The sequence below is a fragment of the Xylocopa sonorina genome, chromosome 1, assembly GCF_050948175.1.
Source record: "Xylocopa sonorina isolate GNS202 chromosome 1, iyXylSono1_principal, whole genome shotgun sequence".
Classification (NCBI taxonomy): Eukaryota; Metazoa; Arthropoda; class Insecta; order Hymenoptera; family Apidae; genus Xylocopa; species Xylocopa sonorina.
In genome coordinates this window covers 21,473,295-21,491,602 of record NC_135193.1, presented here as the reverse complement: position 1 = coordinate 21,491,602, position 18,308 = coordinate 21,473,295, and the positions used below count along the sequence as shown (strand labels likewise).

The following is an 18,308-nucleotide window of genomic DNA, read 5'->3' as shown; positions in this document are numbered from 1 at the left end:
GTGCGTAACGTGTGGTTAACGAACGGAGAGGAAAATAGATGGACGTACGCATATGGGACCCGGAGCTACTAGAGCTGTAGATATACATATAGTTTTGCGGGTAAACCGAGAGACACGAGATACCCCTGTTCATCTCTAAACGACCTCTCGTTTAGAGAGCTTTGACGAGTCGCGTCTTTTGAAAGTTGCGCGGCTTATGGAACGGATGGTGGTCGTTGCATTTCTCTGTCTCTTTGTATATAGAGAGTAGCCTGTGTGCAGCTCGCATCAGAGGTACTTACGCACCGGTGAACTTAGCCACTCCTTTTAACGCTTCTCCTTCCATGATCACCGGATCGCTGGATCCCTTTATATTGACCGCGTAGAGCGCGACCGTCGTTGGTTCGCGAAGCTCCAGCTCCCAGAAAGGATTCGCCGATTCCACTCGTTGATCGTTTACCTCGGCTACGAATCTCTGCGGCAGTCCTCCGTCGTATCCTTCGACGCAGGATATTCTGATCCACGAGGAGCCGGTCCGATCGTGCACCGTACAATTTTGCAACGGATACGGTTTCCCTGTAACTCGGAAGAGCGGAAGACTACGTGTATGTATTATATTGTACTTTGCTCGATCGTACCATAGGTGTGCGCGCGCTCGCGTTAACGAGATCGCTGGTAAATTCACACAATGGTAGGCAATGGAAAAGTTTTGCGCAAACGGTGGACAATGCGGTCGCGGTGCGGTATGCTCGTGCGATTTTTATTGCATTCGTTCTGTTACCGCGGGACGCGGCTAACGAGGATAATATTCTTTGAAGCGGCGCGGGGATTAGCGGAGCAACGATAAAACAAAATTCTCTTCCGGTTATTAAAGCTGTTCCTTTTTTTCTAATGTTTTATTTATTTCAAAGTCGACTCCGGTAGACCTCCACCCGTCGCTGTAGTCTCTCTCTCTCTCTGTCCCTTTGTTGCTGCGCGTTTGCATTCTCTTGCCGTAATACGCGATGGAAATTGTTTAACGCGCGTCGTGCTTTGTTTCGTGACCGGTGCGCGCGGTGGTGGTAAATGATATTTTCAGAATTTACTCTGAAAAGTAGGTATCGCGTTCTCGTTTGGACATTAATACCAGTGAACCAGTAAAATATTAGTAAAATAATAGTAGTAAATATTAGTGGCGTAAAGTTCCGACCAACCTGCTGCGATCACGCGATAGAGACACGGTTGTTTCGAGGGGCCCACGAGGTTGCTGGCCCAACAGCCTAACGTTCCGTAATCCATGTCGGAGGACGGCGTGTAATCGAGTCTGCTCGAGGTGCCCTCGTTACTGTATTTCGTGGACGGAATGTCGGTGAGGTCACCGGTGGTGTTAAAGGTCCAGTAGAAGGTGACCGAGGTTGGGCTGGCCTCGACCTCGCAAACCAAACTGATGGTTTCGTGCTTCGAGGCTCCCTGAACTCTCTCGTGCGCGTTCAACGAGGACGAATGCAACGTAGTCGAGTTTCGAACGCGCTTGCAAATCGGAGCGACTGGAACGGAGAACGGTGAAACCTTTCTCGCATATTTACGCGAATACAACAAATAATCTTGTACGAGACGACACCACTTACACATAATCTCGAGGTTGACCGCGTTGGAACTAGCGCGACCTTCGACGTTGACGGCCGTGCACGTGTATCTCCCAGCCGAGTCTCGCGTTATACTCTGAAGTACCAGAGAGTGGTCCGATAGTACTATGCCAGCGGTGACGTTGTAACGGAGCTCTTCTTCCTGAATAAGTATCGATTACATCGAAAGTTGAGGGTTAACGTTAAGGTTAACGTTAAGGTTAACGGTAAACGGTAACGGTGACGATAAACCGATTCCGGTCGGTGGAGTCGCGGGCAATTTATCGGTTTGGTTTGCGGAGGGCGCGCGAGAAGGTGAGCGAGGGGTATCGCAGAATGGACGGGAAGCGACAACGGCGGCTCGTAAATTTCCAATAATTTCGACAGAGTGCACACGAATGAGCGACGAGAACGTACGAAGCCCGAACGCTTCGAGACATTTGAAATTATCCTTCCCCCTTCCGCGAGCAGAATTCTCCCCCTACTAGACGAAAACTCTTCCCCGAGACTTTTAAACTCTGTTACTTATTCACCGAATTTCTCTTTTATTTTCCTCTTCGAGCCAGCATTGAATCATACTCCTCCACTAGGGAAGACGTCCTATCGTTAAAACTTTTTCCCTCTCTCTTATCCGATTTTACAAACTTTCGATTATTCAACTTGATTCGATCATAATTTTTAGCCATTATAGCTTTTCTCCTGCTATTAATTAAGAAAATTCCGTAACGCGTCAACTTCTGTTCTGTTTTTTTCTTTTTTTTTTCTTTTCTCAAATCTTAATCTTTATCCGTATCGTTATCATCGAATGTTGCACCGGAGTAAGCGAGGTCGCGAGCTCGAAATGCCGTCGCAGTAAGAGGATGGATGTTCAGCAGGACGGTTCCAGGATTTCGCCTGGCGGCCCCTTGGGAGAGTTCCGCGCGCGCGACCCGGCAGAGAAAATGATGGAAAGCATAATCCTCCTTAAGAGGCTTAACTCGACGTTCCTCGAGTGACCGGAGATAACGGTTGAGCTTTCGAGGTGCGAGCCAGCAGGTTTTTCCACGATATTTTCTCGTTTCGATCGACCGAGAACGTCTCTGCGCGTAACACAAAGCGTAACACAAAGCGTGACACAAAGCGTAAGAAAGCGTGGACGTACGTCGTGAAACCATGACAATTTGTAAGCTCTAGGGTTCGCCCTCACGTTGCACTCGAAGTAAACGTCGTCGCCCTCCTTGATGCTCTTCGAATCCAACGGCGAGCCCATCTTCAGAGTGACGAGAGGGGCAACTGTAAGGGAAAATGAATCGGTTATTGGGAGCGCGAATAATGCACGATTGTGTCGCTTGTCCATCGCTAAACGTAATTTATGAATCGAGAGCTCATCGAGAGGTCGCGACGATGCAATAATATTCGGAGACGGGCGGAGCTGGTTTAATGAAATTTGCATTTTCGCTCGTGCGAACATCGGAACCACTACCACCGTAGTTTAATAACGTCACGGTTGAATTAACGGGAAACGTTTTATCGCGCGTAGTTCCTCCCGTGACAAAAATTGCTATTGAATTTCCGGTAACCCTCGTAATCGATGCGTTTCACCGTGCTCCGGTAATCGTTTACCAAGCATACAAGCATGGAACGAGAGTCGGGGGACGCCCGGGAATTCTATAGGCGGGCATACATTTCGTAACAAAGTTACGAAAGTCGCGTAAACGTTCCTTTCTTTCCTTCTCTCTGAATAAAACATCTCTTATTCTCTCCGCTGCGAGAGGCACGATATTGCGTTGCATATGATTTCTATTCGGTATTTTCTAGAAAATAACGTTTCGTTCTGTTAGATCTCGGAAAGTATCGAGTAGGTATTCGATTTTTCTTCTTTAAATATTTGTCTACGGGTATATACTATTATGAGGTTGCATGGAACGCGAAGGGGAAAGTTTTCTAGCTTCTCGAAGATAAACAAAGGGCGATTCGACTGGCATCGACCGAACCGGTCCCCAGGTCCCGTCGCTCGATTAATTCGATTGATATCGATGCGTCTCGTGAAATTTTCGAAAAGTCTGCTGCTGAATGGAACCACGCGCGCTATTCTCCGATCGGGAATAATGGAATATTCTTAGGGGACATTCGCCGCCGCGTTACCACGCCTGTTACCCAGACCGGAACAAAATTGGAGATTTTCCATCGGTCTCTACGATAAGTGAGCAATGTCCTAGGAAATCCCGGTGGGAGGAAAGATTTAATATCGCCTCAAAGTCTCGGGGCGAGTTTGAGATTCTTTGCGAAATATTCGATACGAGGCTCGTTATTCGGTTAATTTCTTTTACGTTTCGAATCTATCGTCGGAACGACGACACGGCAACACAATGAAGTTTTAATATCAAATCTCGATTCTCGGTTACACTAGGAACGCTAGTACGGCGATATCGTGAAATTGACAGAGTTGGAATTTAGAGTTTGGTCGATCGGCGGGGTGAACGGAGCGCGGAGCTTAACCATTCGGAGAACGCGAAATTTCCTCGGCGGTATTTCGTAGGTATCGAATCGTCAGATAGCGGCCCGATTCGAAACGAAGCCATTTAGCTGTGCGAATAATGGGACTCGATAATGGCTTTTCAGCGTACGAAGACAATGCCACGATTTATCGTTTAGTCGGCGTTCTCGTCTTCGAGGATGACGTTAACGCGCGATTTCGGTTTCCCTCCCTTTCTTCGACGTTCATTCTTCCAGAAACATTATTCTACACATTTTCATTTCTCTCCAGTATCGAACGAGTCTTTTTCCATTCCGTTTCGTCTCGGCTGGAAAAAATCAATAAACGGGAGAGAGAGAGAGAGAGAGAGAGAGAAAATTCTGGCCTGGCTTGAAAACACGTCGAGTAAATAATTCGATCAACGTCAAAGCAACGACGGCAACGACACGTGCGTCGCCGTCGCCGCCGCCGCCGCACGTTGATGACGAAGATGAACGGAGGGTAAGGGTTGGTAAAGCGCGATAAAGGGATGGGGAGAGGAAAAAGGGATGACGGGTGTGTGCGGTCGGCGGAGGATATGGATGGCTCGTATCTCGTGGTCATCGATCGATGTGCAGTTCCGGAAAAGCATTCGCGCGCGCGGTTCAAGGGAAGTATACGGCTAGGTTGAAAAATCAGTCGTTTCGAACGGGCCGTCATCGAACGAACCTCCCCGGGGAGGGAGGGAGGGTTATTGATTTGCGAACGACGCGTCGGTTGAAGCGCGTTCAGGCGCCATCGGTAGTCGTGACAATCGAATATTACGCATTAGAGCGGAAATAATCACCGTTCCTACGAGCAGCAACGTCACGCGGTATACGTTAATTATCCGCTAATACAACGCTTTTAACGAGCCGTATCTCGCCGCGTTATCACTCGCGGATGTGTCTCGACTCTTCGTACCGGTTTCATATTATCCCAAAGGGGTCTATGTACATAGATTACGCGTATCGTTTGTGAATTAGTATTCGTAAATATTATACTCGACCGTTTTGTTAACGGTTTAGAGAGTGTAATGCGTATGCGTGCAGGTTATCGTAAGCAGGTAGGAAGGAGGGATAGCACGAAGATTGTTCCATGTTTACCAGAGCTGATTTCGATCGAACGTTTAATCGACGACGACAGGCGCGATAAGGAGCGTGTCGTTAACGCGGCACGGCACGAGTCGGGGGAAAAGAGGAAAACTGTACGTTTTAGGTCGAGAGTCGGCAGGCAAGGTTTCCGCTCGAAATATTCAATGCCGTTTTACGCGGCATTTTGACTTGAATTTTTTTTAACGAACGGAATGGCTTAGCGCGCAATATTTACCGGGATATTTAACGCGCGGTGTAAAATGGGGGCGAAGCGTGGCATAACGTGAACGAGCAAAGGTTCCGTCTACATTCGTTCTTCGGGACGAATCAATGACCCGTTCCTTGGGCATGAGCACTTGGAATTGAGTAGGTAACATCCTTTTCGTGTACAAAGTTGTTCGTTACTGTTAACCGTCACGTTCAATTTAGCAGCAGCGGGTAGCTGCTGCAACAGTTGTAGTCGAGACGACATTCAGACACGCGAGTTGCCAAGACGGAACTTCCTTTCTCTCTCTCTCTTTCCTTTTCTGCTACGTGTTTCGCGACTACGAGAATGGAAACTTTGTTAAAAATAATAAAAGGGATGGATCTACGATGGATCTCTCGTATTCCGTTGCGCATCGAAAAATTCTAAGCGATTGGCGCCATTGGGGTCGGGGATTTGGGGAGTTTTAGTCAACAAAAAGATTGGAGAAAGGGAAATTGTACTTTTTTTTTTCTTTTTTTTTCTATTTGTACGTATTCAACGACTCTCGAACCGGAATCGGAAGGGCATTTGCGTTCGATTCACTGGCGTGGGTCACGTTTGCCTACGACTTTTGTCCGCGATTGGACAAACTCTCTCTCTCTCTCATATGTATTTACGCGCACGATTTCCTCTCTGAATTTGCACATCTTTTCTTCTTCGTCTCGCGAACCGTAATTTAGTTTCGTTTCGGTTTATTTTTACGATCAATCGAGTGATCGGCGGCGACTCCTCTTTCTTTCTCTTTTGCTCTGTTTCGCGTGGGTTTTTCCGTTTTCTTTTCTAGTCTCTATATTCCAGGCGATTAAGCGAGGTTTCGTTCGATCGTGCTTAATTGAATTTATTTGCAGTCAGTCGTGGACTGGGTTAAATGGTTTAGCCAATAACCAAACTGCCCCTAACGGGGTTTAATTTGAGATCGGATTAATAATCGATACCGTATCGATTTCAAATTTCAATTGGGTGGTTTCGAATGTACGTTCAGCGATCGTGGATCGATGGCATGTGAAAGAATTTATCGTTCGGTTTATCGAATATATTATTATATGCGTTTATTCCGTTGTCGTCCGTCCCAGGCGTTCGTCGGACGCAGCATTGTCAACAAGGAATGAAAAACCGGCCACGGGAAAGAAAAATCAGAACGAATGAACGGGGTGATAAACGTGATCGATGAGCGAGGGCTGTACGCGCGTACCTACCACCTACATACCGTGTCTCTAGCTACATAGCTTCAGAATTCGAATGCAATATTTTATCGATTGAATATTTTTAATCGACGGTGTAGGGGTAACGGTAACGTTTATTCTTTTCCGTTGTATAGAAGATATTTTTATTGTTTTCGATTGTTGACACTTGCCGGTAGTAGCTGGTGGCTTGATACCCGGTAAGTCAATCCATAGGTGGACGTCCACGATTGCTTTTCCATCAATTTCACCTACACGCATAGACGCGCCTACTATAATATACGTAGATTCGTTTGTTTGTTGGCTTTCGAATGCGTCGGTGGTATCAAGCATTCTCGTTTTAATGGAATGGCTTATGACGGGAACGCGAGCCCGTCGTTGTTTTTCATGGGTTTCCACTTGGACTAGCATTAAATTTTTGCGGTTCGTTGCACGCTAGTTTCTACGATATCGGGTTCGAAATAAGGGGAAAGGTGATAAGTTTTGGTTTTAATAAGTTGCGCGACGTTTGTTCGACTCGGAGATTCCTTGGTCGAGAGACGGTTTATACTCGCGTCGCGTTGTCGAGAAGGAGGGAAACTCTAACGAACATGGAATATAACGTTGGACGAATAAACATAGGAACAGGGACTCGCGTAGCTCATTGTTGATTCCAGCGATACATCTAGTCGCGTACGCGAATTATGGAAGGAACACTCGGAGGACCCGTTTGTTTGAACAACACGCAACTATGGGCTGACGGTAAACCGGAAGTTGCGGACCGAGTCGAAGTCTGCGTAGCCAATCAAAGTTGTACGATGTCGTTAAGCACGCTCCAACGAGTTGGTCGCGTTCGTCGCGTAGTAGCATAACGGAATAACAAGCTAGCACAACCTCCCTCAGGAAATTTCCCTTTGCCTTTTATTCTCGTAATCGATGCGTAGAGGAAGGAGATGTAGGCGCGAAGCTCGAAGCGTGCCGGGGATTCGATCGCGCGTGTGCGCGAATCGAAATATGTGGTACGGCGGCATCGTTCGGTAATGGACGAAGGTAGGAAATAGCTTTCTGGCAAATGAACACGCGCTATGCTCTCCGCATTCCACCACGGTTCCGACGGTTCGCGTGCCGAACCGAACAGATCGTTAACCACGTCACATCGCCAACTATTCCCCCCGTTCTTCTTCTCTCCCATCCTTCTTCGAGTCGTTCCCTTCGAATAGTTATTGTATAATAGGCTAATAAAAAATCGAAAGATTGAAAAGCTAATAAATCGGTATCGGATTAATTGGCAAATTTCCGCGCATATATCGTATATACCGTGTAGACGTGGTAGACGCGTACATGTATTTATGCATCGGAATACAGTGGAAACAAGGATAATGGGGGATGCATCGAGTGCCCGATCGAACTCGTAAATAAACGGATAACGATAGCTGATATCTGTATCCAGCGAGCAGACGTTTCCGGCTTACGTTTACGTAGCGCGCGGGTGAACGTTGGGAGGATAGATTGGGCGCCGGTACCGTATCGTAGCGTTCCGAGGCTCGTGTCACCTATGACCTGTTACCGGTCGACGCTGTGTGTAGTTGGCAGATTTCGTTCGATTCGGTATTCGCGGTGCGTGTACATGCATCTCTACTCACAGTGTACTTTTAGCTTCCATCGATCCTCGAGGCCGGTCTCTTGCAGCTTCGGATTCGTCGCTCGACAAACGAGAAATTTCCCTTCGTCTTCGATCGACGGTGTCCATTGCAATACGCTGATGCTCGTCCCGTCTTCCTGAAACTGAGACGAACAAAACATCCGGAAACGTTTCTCTGTTACAGCTGGAAAAATTAGCCAGTTCCACTCGCTCCGAGAAGGAAATGGAGAATTAAATTTCCATGATAATTAATGCCGTTCGAGGGAATTCGGGGCACGTTAATTCTTCCTTGTTTTGCATTTCTCCTCGTAGAACGAGCTGAAGCTCGTATATTTTTTCCATTGCTAATGATCGGCTCGATTTTCGCGGAGTCTCGTCTCGTTTCGTTTGTCCGTTGACCGGATGCCTCCCGCAAATTGCTTTCCATGTCCGATTCCACCTTTTGCTAAACGCGAATTTCCCAGCGAAGAGCTGTCGGTGATGGGGATTTGTTCTCGGTGAAAATTTTCACGAGCTGGCACGAACGCTCGCACGACAAAACCCCGCCGACTAATAACTACCTAGCGACGATAAAATCCAGGAAGCTAATAATACGCGACAAATTCGGGCTTAAAACGTAGATCCACGGGGAAAAGGTAGTTGCTGCGTTATATTACTCGAAAATCGGCCCTCGGAGAGATAAATCTAGTCGCGTTTCTGCCTTCCGGGAATTCCCGAATTCCGCCGTTGAGTAGTGGCATGGAGGAAAAACCGAGATCCGCTATACATACGTGTATGTTACATTTTTTTCTTTTCTCTTCTTTTTTCGGCAGATTCCAACGACACCATTTCCAGAGGAATAAAATTAATTAACGGCTATTGTTTCCGGCAATTCTCGGGGAAGGTATTATTATAGAGGTATACTATTACTAAGGTGGAACGAGTCACAGGAAATTAGATACCTAATGATGATGATGATGATGATGATGATGATAATAATAATAATAATAATGATCGAATACGATAGTTCAAATGGTTCTTACTCACATTCTTACTCGTCCGTTTGAGCTGCTTCGAAGCTTTCCACCAGGTTAAAACTGCTGGTGGCTTCGAACCTGTGCTCTGACATCTGGTCTCGTATCTCTTCCCCGCCGACAGAATCTTGTCCTTTCCTATGATTTCGACTTTCAACGGTTTCACTGTAACAGATGAGCGGTATACCGTTTTCTTCGTTGCGGTATTATATAATAATATTATAATCAGAGTAACGTAGTTATCTGGAGTCATTGGCGGAGTGACCGCGGTCGGGTCACTCCCGAATGATCCTCGAGGATCGCGGATATCTTGGTGGCAACGGGTCTGCGCGAAACTTTCTACCTCCGGCTCGTTACCAAGCAACGGTTCGTTTTCCCGTTGGAAAGATTTTGATCGCTTCTCGCAACTTGTTCGACTCTGGAGATATAAATAGAGTGGAACGCCAAGATTTTCCAACTTTCCACTGATTTCCGCGAGACCCGCGGAAAGTTCTTCGAGGCGTAAATTTCCCGTCGACCTCGAATAATCATCGTTTCTTTCTTTTACTTTTATTTATTTACTTGTTAACTCTCTCTCTCTCTCAGCCTTTTTTATTTCGCGCGGCAACTTTTCGGCGTTACGTGCAGGGACGAAGGGAGAGCGGGGTGGGCTGAGCACTGTCACTGTATGTACACATATGTACGTGGGTAGGTATCAACTGAAAACTGTGTCAGAGCCAGACTACGCCACGGACAACGTTTTTGTTCTCCTCTGTCCACAATTTTGATGTACTTACTGATCCTGACAGTTTCGCGTGTTTCGAAACACCGGTCTCGTTGGCTGTCCGAACAAAAATTAAACTAACACACACGCGTCGCATCGGTCGTTAGCTCGTTCTTTTTCGCGCAACGTCTTTCAGATTAGTCCGGCGTTACGTTCGACGCGGTTTAAACACGAGTGAGGAAAATCAGCCTGTTTGTGTTTGTTAATACGTTTTACGGATGACGGGATGCGACGCGTAAAACGGGCGCGACTCAAAAGAACCGTGTGTGGAAAAACGGGAGAAAAGGAATAATTGGAGAGAAATGGCTTGAAACGGCTCGTTTGTAGATGAAGTCGGTTAGTTGTGGAACGAGGGAGGGCATTAGAGAACGGGCCGTTATACGCCGATCCTTGGGAATTGTCGACTCGAGTGAAATTTCACCGATGCCACTCCCGATTTCGAGTGGATATTATTGGCATTATTTGGCAAACCCGCGAACCCGCTCGTATCGTTACGTTCTCATCAAGACCGCCCTTAAATTTTCCTTCTCGTTCTCGTTCTCGTTAGCGTTTTATCCTACTTAAACGAATCGCTGAGCTAGCGTGCTTGTTCGAAAACATGCATCCTAATGGAAACAATTAACGAGGCACCGATGAGATCGGCGTATCTCTGTCGCGCGTTGAACGTAGACGAGGAAATCGTTCGTAATTTTTTAAAGCATTCGTTTCATACCGTGATCGGTCTTGTTAATCGATCATCCACGCATATACACGATACAGAGATATTCGATGAAAGAGATTGAAAACCACTCGAGTTGGTACGGTGGAGATGAAGAATTCTCCAATTATACGATGTACGTTTCATCGGCTGTGCCTCCAATTAACCAGAGATGAATAAAAAATAGCACGGACAACTAATCTCCGTGGAGCATTCTGGAGATATTTGCGATGTCTCGCCAAAAAATAAAGCGTCTCGATTCGTGTCCGCTGCCATGCGTCCAGTAGTCTAGTCTCCCAAACTCGTTGAAGCTTTCAGGTAGGTAGGTAGGTAGGTAGGTAGGTAGTTGTTACCCGAGTGCTCTTCGATTATTCGGCGTACATTCCTCGTCTAACCGGATCCCAATTAACGAAGGATCGTGGGGCAAAGTTGGGGCAGAAGAGAGTTTCGCTGTTTCGCTCGAGTGGTCGTTAGACACACGTATCGAGTAAAATTTGACCGCGTTTTTGACCGCGTTCATGGTAGACACCAAGAATTTTCGTCCATCTCTGGTTAAAGAGAAAGCGCGTTACGGTGTACGATAAAATGAAATAACGTTATTAACGAGCATCGGGGTGCACGGGTGATTGTTTCGATTGTTGAAAAATGTTTCAATTTCACGCCGGCGAATCCGAGTGGATCTTTGAAAAATTCGTTGGAAAAGTTGTACGCGATAAAATATATTCTCGGTCGATGGGTCGATACGGGTCGAGCGGAGGGAGTTCGGTGGCGACCAGGTCAAACATTCGAGCCCCGAACGAAACGATGATTTCGAGCTTTACGCGGGTAATTAGCGTGGTTAATTATCGATCGTTCGATCAAGATAATCGGGGTCCAGAGAGGGTTTCACGGCTCGGCGAAGGGCAGAAAGAAGGTATCGCATGTAACGGTGGATCAGAGTAGACTTACTGTGAATCTCGATGGTGACCGCAGTGGTGGACGGCGGTATCAGGTTAGTGTTGGTCGCCTTGCAGTACAATTTGGCATGGTAGTGATTCCTCGCGAGACCCTTCACCGTCACGTTGGTTATGGTCACGAGGTTCGTTTCGCCTCCTGGCCCTTGGGTCTCTCGTATCTCGGATGGCGCGTCGATGATCCGCGACTCGAGAAACCATGCGACGCGAGGGCTGGGCTTACCTGGGGTAAACCGTAGGAAACAGTACGATTCAAGGATCCGGATTAATCAGTGAGTAGACTCTACTACTGCCGTCAATCACGTCGGCCGACGGGCCTTATTCGGTCGCAGTAACCATCTCTCAATGGAGAAACCGGTTGACGTCTGCTCGTCAATTTATCGGTCCCGATGTACCCGCTGCTGCGCGACAGCTACCTAATTCCGATCGATCCAACTACACGATAGAACCACGCGATTGATGCCAACTATTCTAATTTTTAACCACCAAATCGAAACGTTGATAATTGCTGGTAGAAAGCGGTGCGGCCCGCGTCGTGGAAATGACGACGATTTTTAAGATTAAACTTGGCCTCGATCCAGAGAATTGATCGACGCCGCCCGACACCTAGCACCCCGCGTTCTTTCTTCTCGTTCACGTCGGTGCGCGTCTCTCTCTCTCTACGTGTGTATGTAGTTTCTTCGAGTAAGCGAATGCCGCGGCTGCAAATGGAATTGGTCTCGCGCCAGTGAATACTCGCGCGGTTCAAGGAAATGGGATTTTTCGTTCGGTACGCAAGATTCGAAAAACGTTTGCGCCTCCGCCGCCGCCTTCTATCGTGATTTACGCGCGATTGCTTGTGCGTGGAGATTTACATATCTTCTCGCTCGAGATCGCTGGCTACTACTACTACTACTACCACTACTACCACTACCACCACCACCACCACTACCGCTAGAACGAAATCCGTTAATCCCATTAACAGGGAAGGCAAAAGACACTCACCTCCGTGCACCTCGCAGACGAGAAAGAGATCGGCACCTTCGGGATAGGCCTCGAGGAGTTTGCTCATGTCTCGTCTCTTCGCGTCGTAGATTATCGGTTTGGCTGGCGGTACTGGGAACAAAAAGTATTAATTAAACGCGAAACTTTTCCATTCCGGTCGCAGAGAAGAAGGAGAGTTCGTTCTATTTACGTTCCGTAAATTTCGTAAAAATACTTTGGTAGGTGAAAGATGACAGGAACCGGAAAAGTTTAGCTGAAATTCTAGTCGATTCGAGCCTCGAAAGAGGGGGGGTGAGTTCTACGCCACGGAGAGAGCGCCAGCCACCTCTGGGCGAATTTCGGTCGTAAACTTTTATACCCGCGGATGCGCCGCGTCTGGTAGATAAGAAACAAAATCGGGCGGAATCTCCGACGATTAAACGCGATTACCTCTGTTGGGTGTAAAGTGTTTTGGGTTTTTTTTCTTTTCTTTTTTTTTCTCGTTCTTCGTCGAAAGTTTAACCGAACGAGAGAGACTACTCGACGGGGGAGGTAAAGAGGGAAGATTTCTCGCGGCGCGACGGGTTTGAACGACAACGTGTAAACCGTGGTCCAACAACGGTAGCGCGCAACAGCCGGTGTATAGGTGGTCCGATGGTCCGAGAAAATATATTGCTAATAGGGTTTGCAGCACGGACCGTTAGTCGAGAGTAATGTTTCCCGGGGCGCGGTATAGGTTAAGCTCGTTTAACGAACTCTCCTACCTTTTACGCTCTTCGATGGACTTTCCAGAGCATCCGTTAGATTTATCGACTTCGAGACTGTATCGCGCACTCGTTATCGAGCTGCCTCTGTTCTTCCCGAGATTTAACTCGCCGTCGAATCGGTACCATTATAAATATATGCACGTCCAACTACTTGGTCGAGGAAATAATTTCCTCGTTTCGACGAACTCTTCTCTTCTGAAAGTATCGGTGTATCCGGGGCATCGGCAACGGTGATTATCCGGCAAGTTATCGACGGTTTGTAACGTTCTCGATATTTTCGGAATTACGAATATCGCTCTACTGTACCCCGCCGCCGTATTTCAGGTACGCGGGATTTTTGGCTCTTTTTTCGATTTTTTATCGTTCGCGTTACGATCGCGATCTCGGTCACCGTCGCGTCTCCGCTTCCTCTACTATTTTCGTGTGCGTGCGCGCGTTTTTGTTCGTTGTTTTACCGGATATCGATTAAAATATATCGCGCGGGAGTACCGACGGCAGCCTGATCGCGTTCTACGCAACAATCGCGCACCGCGTATCCATTACGGTTCGATACCTGTTACGGTAATCGAGACAAATTTTTCGTATCGCTGCAAACGTTTTCGCGTTGTTTCGAGTCGTCGAGCGATTTAAAAATTTCCATTCAATTTTGCACTCGGTGGTCGAGCCGCTTCGATTATCCAGGTTCCACCGAAAAATGTCTGCTACTCTGTCGCGTCGGTGCGGAGAAGGCAATGTTATTTTGATGGGAGTAGCAGCAGCAGCAGCAGCAGCAGGCCGCAGCAACGCTAACACATGCACCGCGCGTATGCATCGCACGTATTTTCTTTGTGTATTCTCCGCGAAACGTCCGACGATCAAAATTCTGCCGTCCCGTTGGATTTTTCGCCTATTTCAGGTATTTCACGTATTCCGCGTTGTCACGTTTGCAACAATCGCGGACGGCTTGTCCGTCCTTGGACCGATTAAATCGCGTTTCAGCCTGTATCGCGCGTATGTACGTATAATGTGGTATTTAAGAGGTGTTTAGGCGAATAGGAAGAAACGCACCTTCTACGGAAATTGGATGTTTTAGGAAAGTCTGCGGACTCGAGATAAGCGCGAGCCGAGCCTTTTACTCTCGTTCATTTCTCTTCTTTTTTCCTCCTTTCTTCGGGTGCCTTTACTCGTCCCGCGTCTCCTTTTGTTTCCTCGTTGCTTTTCATCGTCCATTTTTCTTGCCGGGCGACGTCGAACGTTTGCGTTTGACAAGCAATCCTCTAGCTAGCTTGTATCGAGAACGAAAAAGACTAGCGGTCCGTTACTTTCTGAAACCCGGAAGTTCGTGATCGTCTGCTTTTCTACCCGCAGGTAAAATGGCTGCTCTCTCGTCTTTGCAACCGGATATAGCCTCTCGGTGGTAATATCCGGCCTCCCGGCAGGAGTTGCGCGTGTTTATTCCGACATTTTGTGGGTCGAGATACAAATTGTTGTTGGCTTTCGTGGATTTTTCAGCCGCGCCTGCTAGATTCACCGACCTAGAAAGCGGTTTCTTTCTCTCGACTCTTACCGTTTTCGGGACAGATTCGTGTTGTCGCGGTAGAGAAAGATCGAAATAATCGGTATAGCTTTCCTTTTTTACTCCTTTTTTACTCGGGGACTATTATCGGGAATCGATCATTTGGTACGAAACGCGTATCGAAATTTGATTAGACAGTACGGACTGCCCGTTCGATGTACGAAAATAAATGGAAACGTCAAGGTTGGAGGATCGCGCGGAGGTCGTGGATAAAAAGCAACGAGGCGGAAGGAAAATATTTGCGTAATCCCGGGTTGGTAACGATTCGGGGTCCGGGTTTCGGATACCTCGCGTAGATGGCTCGCGGGCACAGGGGTTAACTTTCGAGCTTACGAGGTCGAACCGATTACCTAACGCGCGTTAACAATTATTTACTCGATAGAAAGAAATAGAATGTTTGCGAGACACACGCGGGAAATTAATGAGGGTAGGGGACGATGTCAAGAAAGAATTCCTCGGTGTAGGAAAGTGGCGGCGGAGGCGGGACAGAGGCGGCGTTGAGTTACGGGGTCGTCGGAATCGTTTACGAGCCCGTAAAATTTCTCATCCTTCATCGGACGCGTGTACGCTACAGACTACTTACAGACAGACATACAGACGTAGAGAGTAGTCTCCTTTCTTCGTCCTCCTCGTTCGCGTCCTCGTTCGCGTCCTCGTTCGCGTCCCGTCGTAAAAGTAATTCGCGTTTCCCTGCCGGAAGGGTCGTTCCAGGCTCGTTCGTTCGATAAAAGGAGGCATTTCCGCGCTTGGACGCAGAGGTTCCACTTACGATCGCGGAGAAAATGAAAGCGAAGAATCTATTTCTCGAAAAGAAACGAGAAAAACTAATTGCTTTCATTTTCGGATAATAAAATAATGTAAATGCTAGTATAGCGGGGATGAACGGGGTGAATGTTACGCGTGACTCGAATAATCGACGAGCCCGGGACGAGGAGTCGCGAAACTTTGAGCATCTTTTTCCTCCGAGTGTAATCAACGAATTTCCGTCGAATCGACAGATCCGGCTTTGCCGATTCCCGAGTTCCGGCTAACACGCTCGACCAACGGCGAACAACAGACCGTGTTTCATTTCCAATTTTCCGGCTGGATACCGGAGACGTCGCGACGGGACCGTGGAATTGAAAATGATACGTATATTACGTCGACGAGAAGAATCTATCTGGATAATAGATAAAGGTAAAATTCGTTTCCGTTTGGCCGGCTACGAAACAGCTCGTCGTGGAACTCGACGAAACGATCGATTCTCGGGTTTCCTTGGAAAACAGGATGCTTTAAAATTCCCGCAGACGTCCTTCCGGCTAATGAGCACCGGCGTGTTTTCGTAGCTACCCTCCGGCGACTTTCCGGTGAACTTTCGTCGAAAAAACGACCGAGAAAAAGAACGATGAAAACCGGTCGAATGAAAAGAGCTCCGGAACAACGGGCGCACGTTGAATTTCGCGCACGCCGATTTCGAAATACGGAAACGCTGTCCGTGTTTCTCCTTCCATTCCTTTGCGCTTTCCCGGGTTTGCGTTTCCCAGGCCAGTGTACTTTCGAAAGGCACGCGATACGTTATCGACAACCTTTTCTCAACTTCTTTTCCCAGTTGTCGCGTCCCTCGGATAATGGTAACTGTCTGATTGCTTGGCTGATAAGAACAAGGAGAAGAAGAAGAAGAAGAAGAAGAAGAAGAAGAAGAAGAAGAAGAAGAAGGTGGTGGTGGTTACTACCGGCGGAGAGATGCTCGAGACGTCTCCGCGATTAGAGGAAGATTAGAACGCGTAAACCCGTTCGAGTGCCGTAAACGAATTTCTGTTACCGAGTAGAGAAACTGAATGCACAGATGCGAGAGCGCAAACTCGACGACCGTTCGATAACCGTAGGAACACGTACCACGCGGTTCGCTTTTGATCTCTGTTTCGCAGCAACGATGCGAAAAGTTTAGGAATATAGGAGCATAGCGAGCGAGAGAGAGAGAGAGAGAACTCTCGGTGTGATATTTGTCAGTAATCGAGGTGCAAAGTACGCGCGATTCCTGTTACGTTTCGTTGAAAAGAGGTAGAAAAGGAAAGGCGAAAGAAAAAGAAAAAGGAAAAATAAAGGAAAAGACGCGCAAGTATAGATGTTTTAAGCGAGGATAACGCGCATGCTCGTTTCTCCTTTTCATCCGTGTTCGCGCGTACGTACACACTTACCAGTTTGGAGGGAGAACCACTTTCGCCTGGTAGACAGCAAACGGAAGACACCGTTGAAAGTTTAAAGATTCACTGGGAGAGAACACTTTCCTCGTCCATTCTCTCGAGTAAAAATGTTCTTTGTTCGCGGCAGATTTTAGGAACGCGTTTTAACTCGATTCAATTGGTCGATCGACGAGTAAATTAGAGGAACTTGCTTGAGAGAAGAAGAAGAAGAGTTACAGAATTTAGAAGAAGAAAGTAATCAGCCGAACGCGATTGTTCTCGAACGGAGCGTAATTATTCGAGCGGTGGAGACGGAACAAACGATTGTGTGCGCGAACCAATCGACCGCGGATAGAGGAAACCGCTGGTTCTTCGATTCGGAATGGTCGTTCGATTGGCGAAAGTTTGCGAATCTGGATATAGATAGATAAATAAATAACTAAAGACTTACCAATGACAGTCAGGTTGACTTTGAAGTTTCTGGTCGGCGAGTTGCGAAAATCGACCCTGCACCTGTAAATCCCCTCGTCGGTCTCTCTTAGGTCCCGTATCGTGAGCTGGGCGGGCGGGCTCGCTCTAAATGTCGCCTTGTCTCCCCAAACATGCGAGGCGTTCCATAGAGTCGCCTTGCCGAATTGTCGATTTCTCGCGTCGTATCTGAAATATAGGAACCGCAATCTTCTTGATCCGTAAGCGTTTACCAACTCTGAGGAAACTCGATAACCTTTTACTCGGAAGATCGAGAAGGTGCGAGAAGGTGTATCGGACTTCCCATAGGGAGTTGCCGTCGTTCTGGGTCAGCAGCGATTCTACTTTAATTACGGACGAGCAAGAGAAAAGAAGAGAAATCTGTCGGGGCAGTTTTTATCGCGTTGCGCGTTTTACGTCCCCGGTGAACATCGATTATTATTGGATGGGTCGAGTTGGTAAGTCTAATCGAGCGCGACAAGTTCGTTTCGCAGAGTCTCGGGTTCGACGATAAGACGTCCTACGGTCGATCAACTCTCGTCCTGGAAAGTTTCGGTCGCCGCGGAGTCTCATTTTAGTAGCCAGCAGACAAGTTGGATTAGTTTTTAACGAGCCACGACTACTCGAAACACGCGGCCATCTAAGAGTATAAGTATGCGTCTAGTCCGAGTCTTAGTCGATAAGCGAATTTGTCTGATACCTAGGCGAGGCTATGTTCGCGAAATGCGAAATGATTCCAAGAGGACGAGAGAGAGAGAGAGAGAGAGA

The 18,308-nt window shown here is 47.5% G+C and overlaps 1 protein-coding gene across 3 annotated transcripts in view; it reads right to left on the bottom strand.

The window, feature by feature from the left end:
- Positions 1–18,308, bottom strand: part of LOC143427776 (nephrin) — a 33,530-nt gene that overhangs the window by 869 nt on the left and 14,353 nt on the right. For 2 of the 3 annotated variants that reach the window (XM_076902240.1, XM_076902241.1), the window contains exons 4-12: positions 17,524–17,729; positions 12,610–12,720; positions 11,621–11,848; positions 9,226–9,377; positions 8,201–8,342; positions 2,725–2,855; positions 1,587–1,746; positions 1,173–1,505; positions 286–555 (exon numbers count right to left, since the gene is read on the bottom strand). In XM_076902240.1, coding sequence (XP_076758355.1) covers positions 286–555; positions 1,173–1,505; positions 1,587–1,746; positions 2,725–2,855; positions 8,201–8,342; positions 9,226–9,377; positions 11,621–11,848; positions 12,610–12,720; positions 17,524–17,729 — 1,733 coding nt within the window. Of the gene's footprint in view, positions 1–281; positions 556–1,172; positions 1,506–1,586; positions 1,747–2,724; positions 2,856–8,200; positions 8,343–9,225; positions 9,378–11,620; positions 11,849–12,609; positions 12,721–17,523; positions 17,730–18,308 lie in introns of all 3 variants that reach the window. The other variant, XR_013102362.1, reaches the window with a different exon arrangement.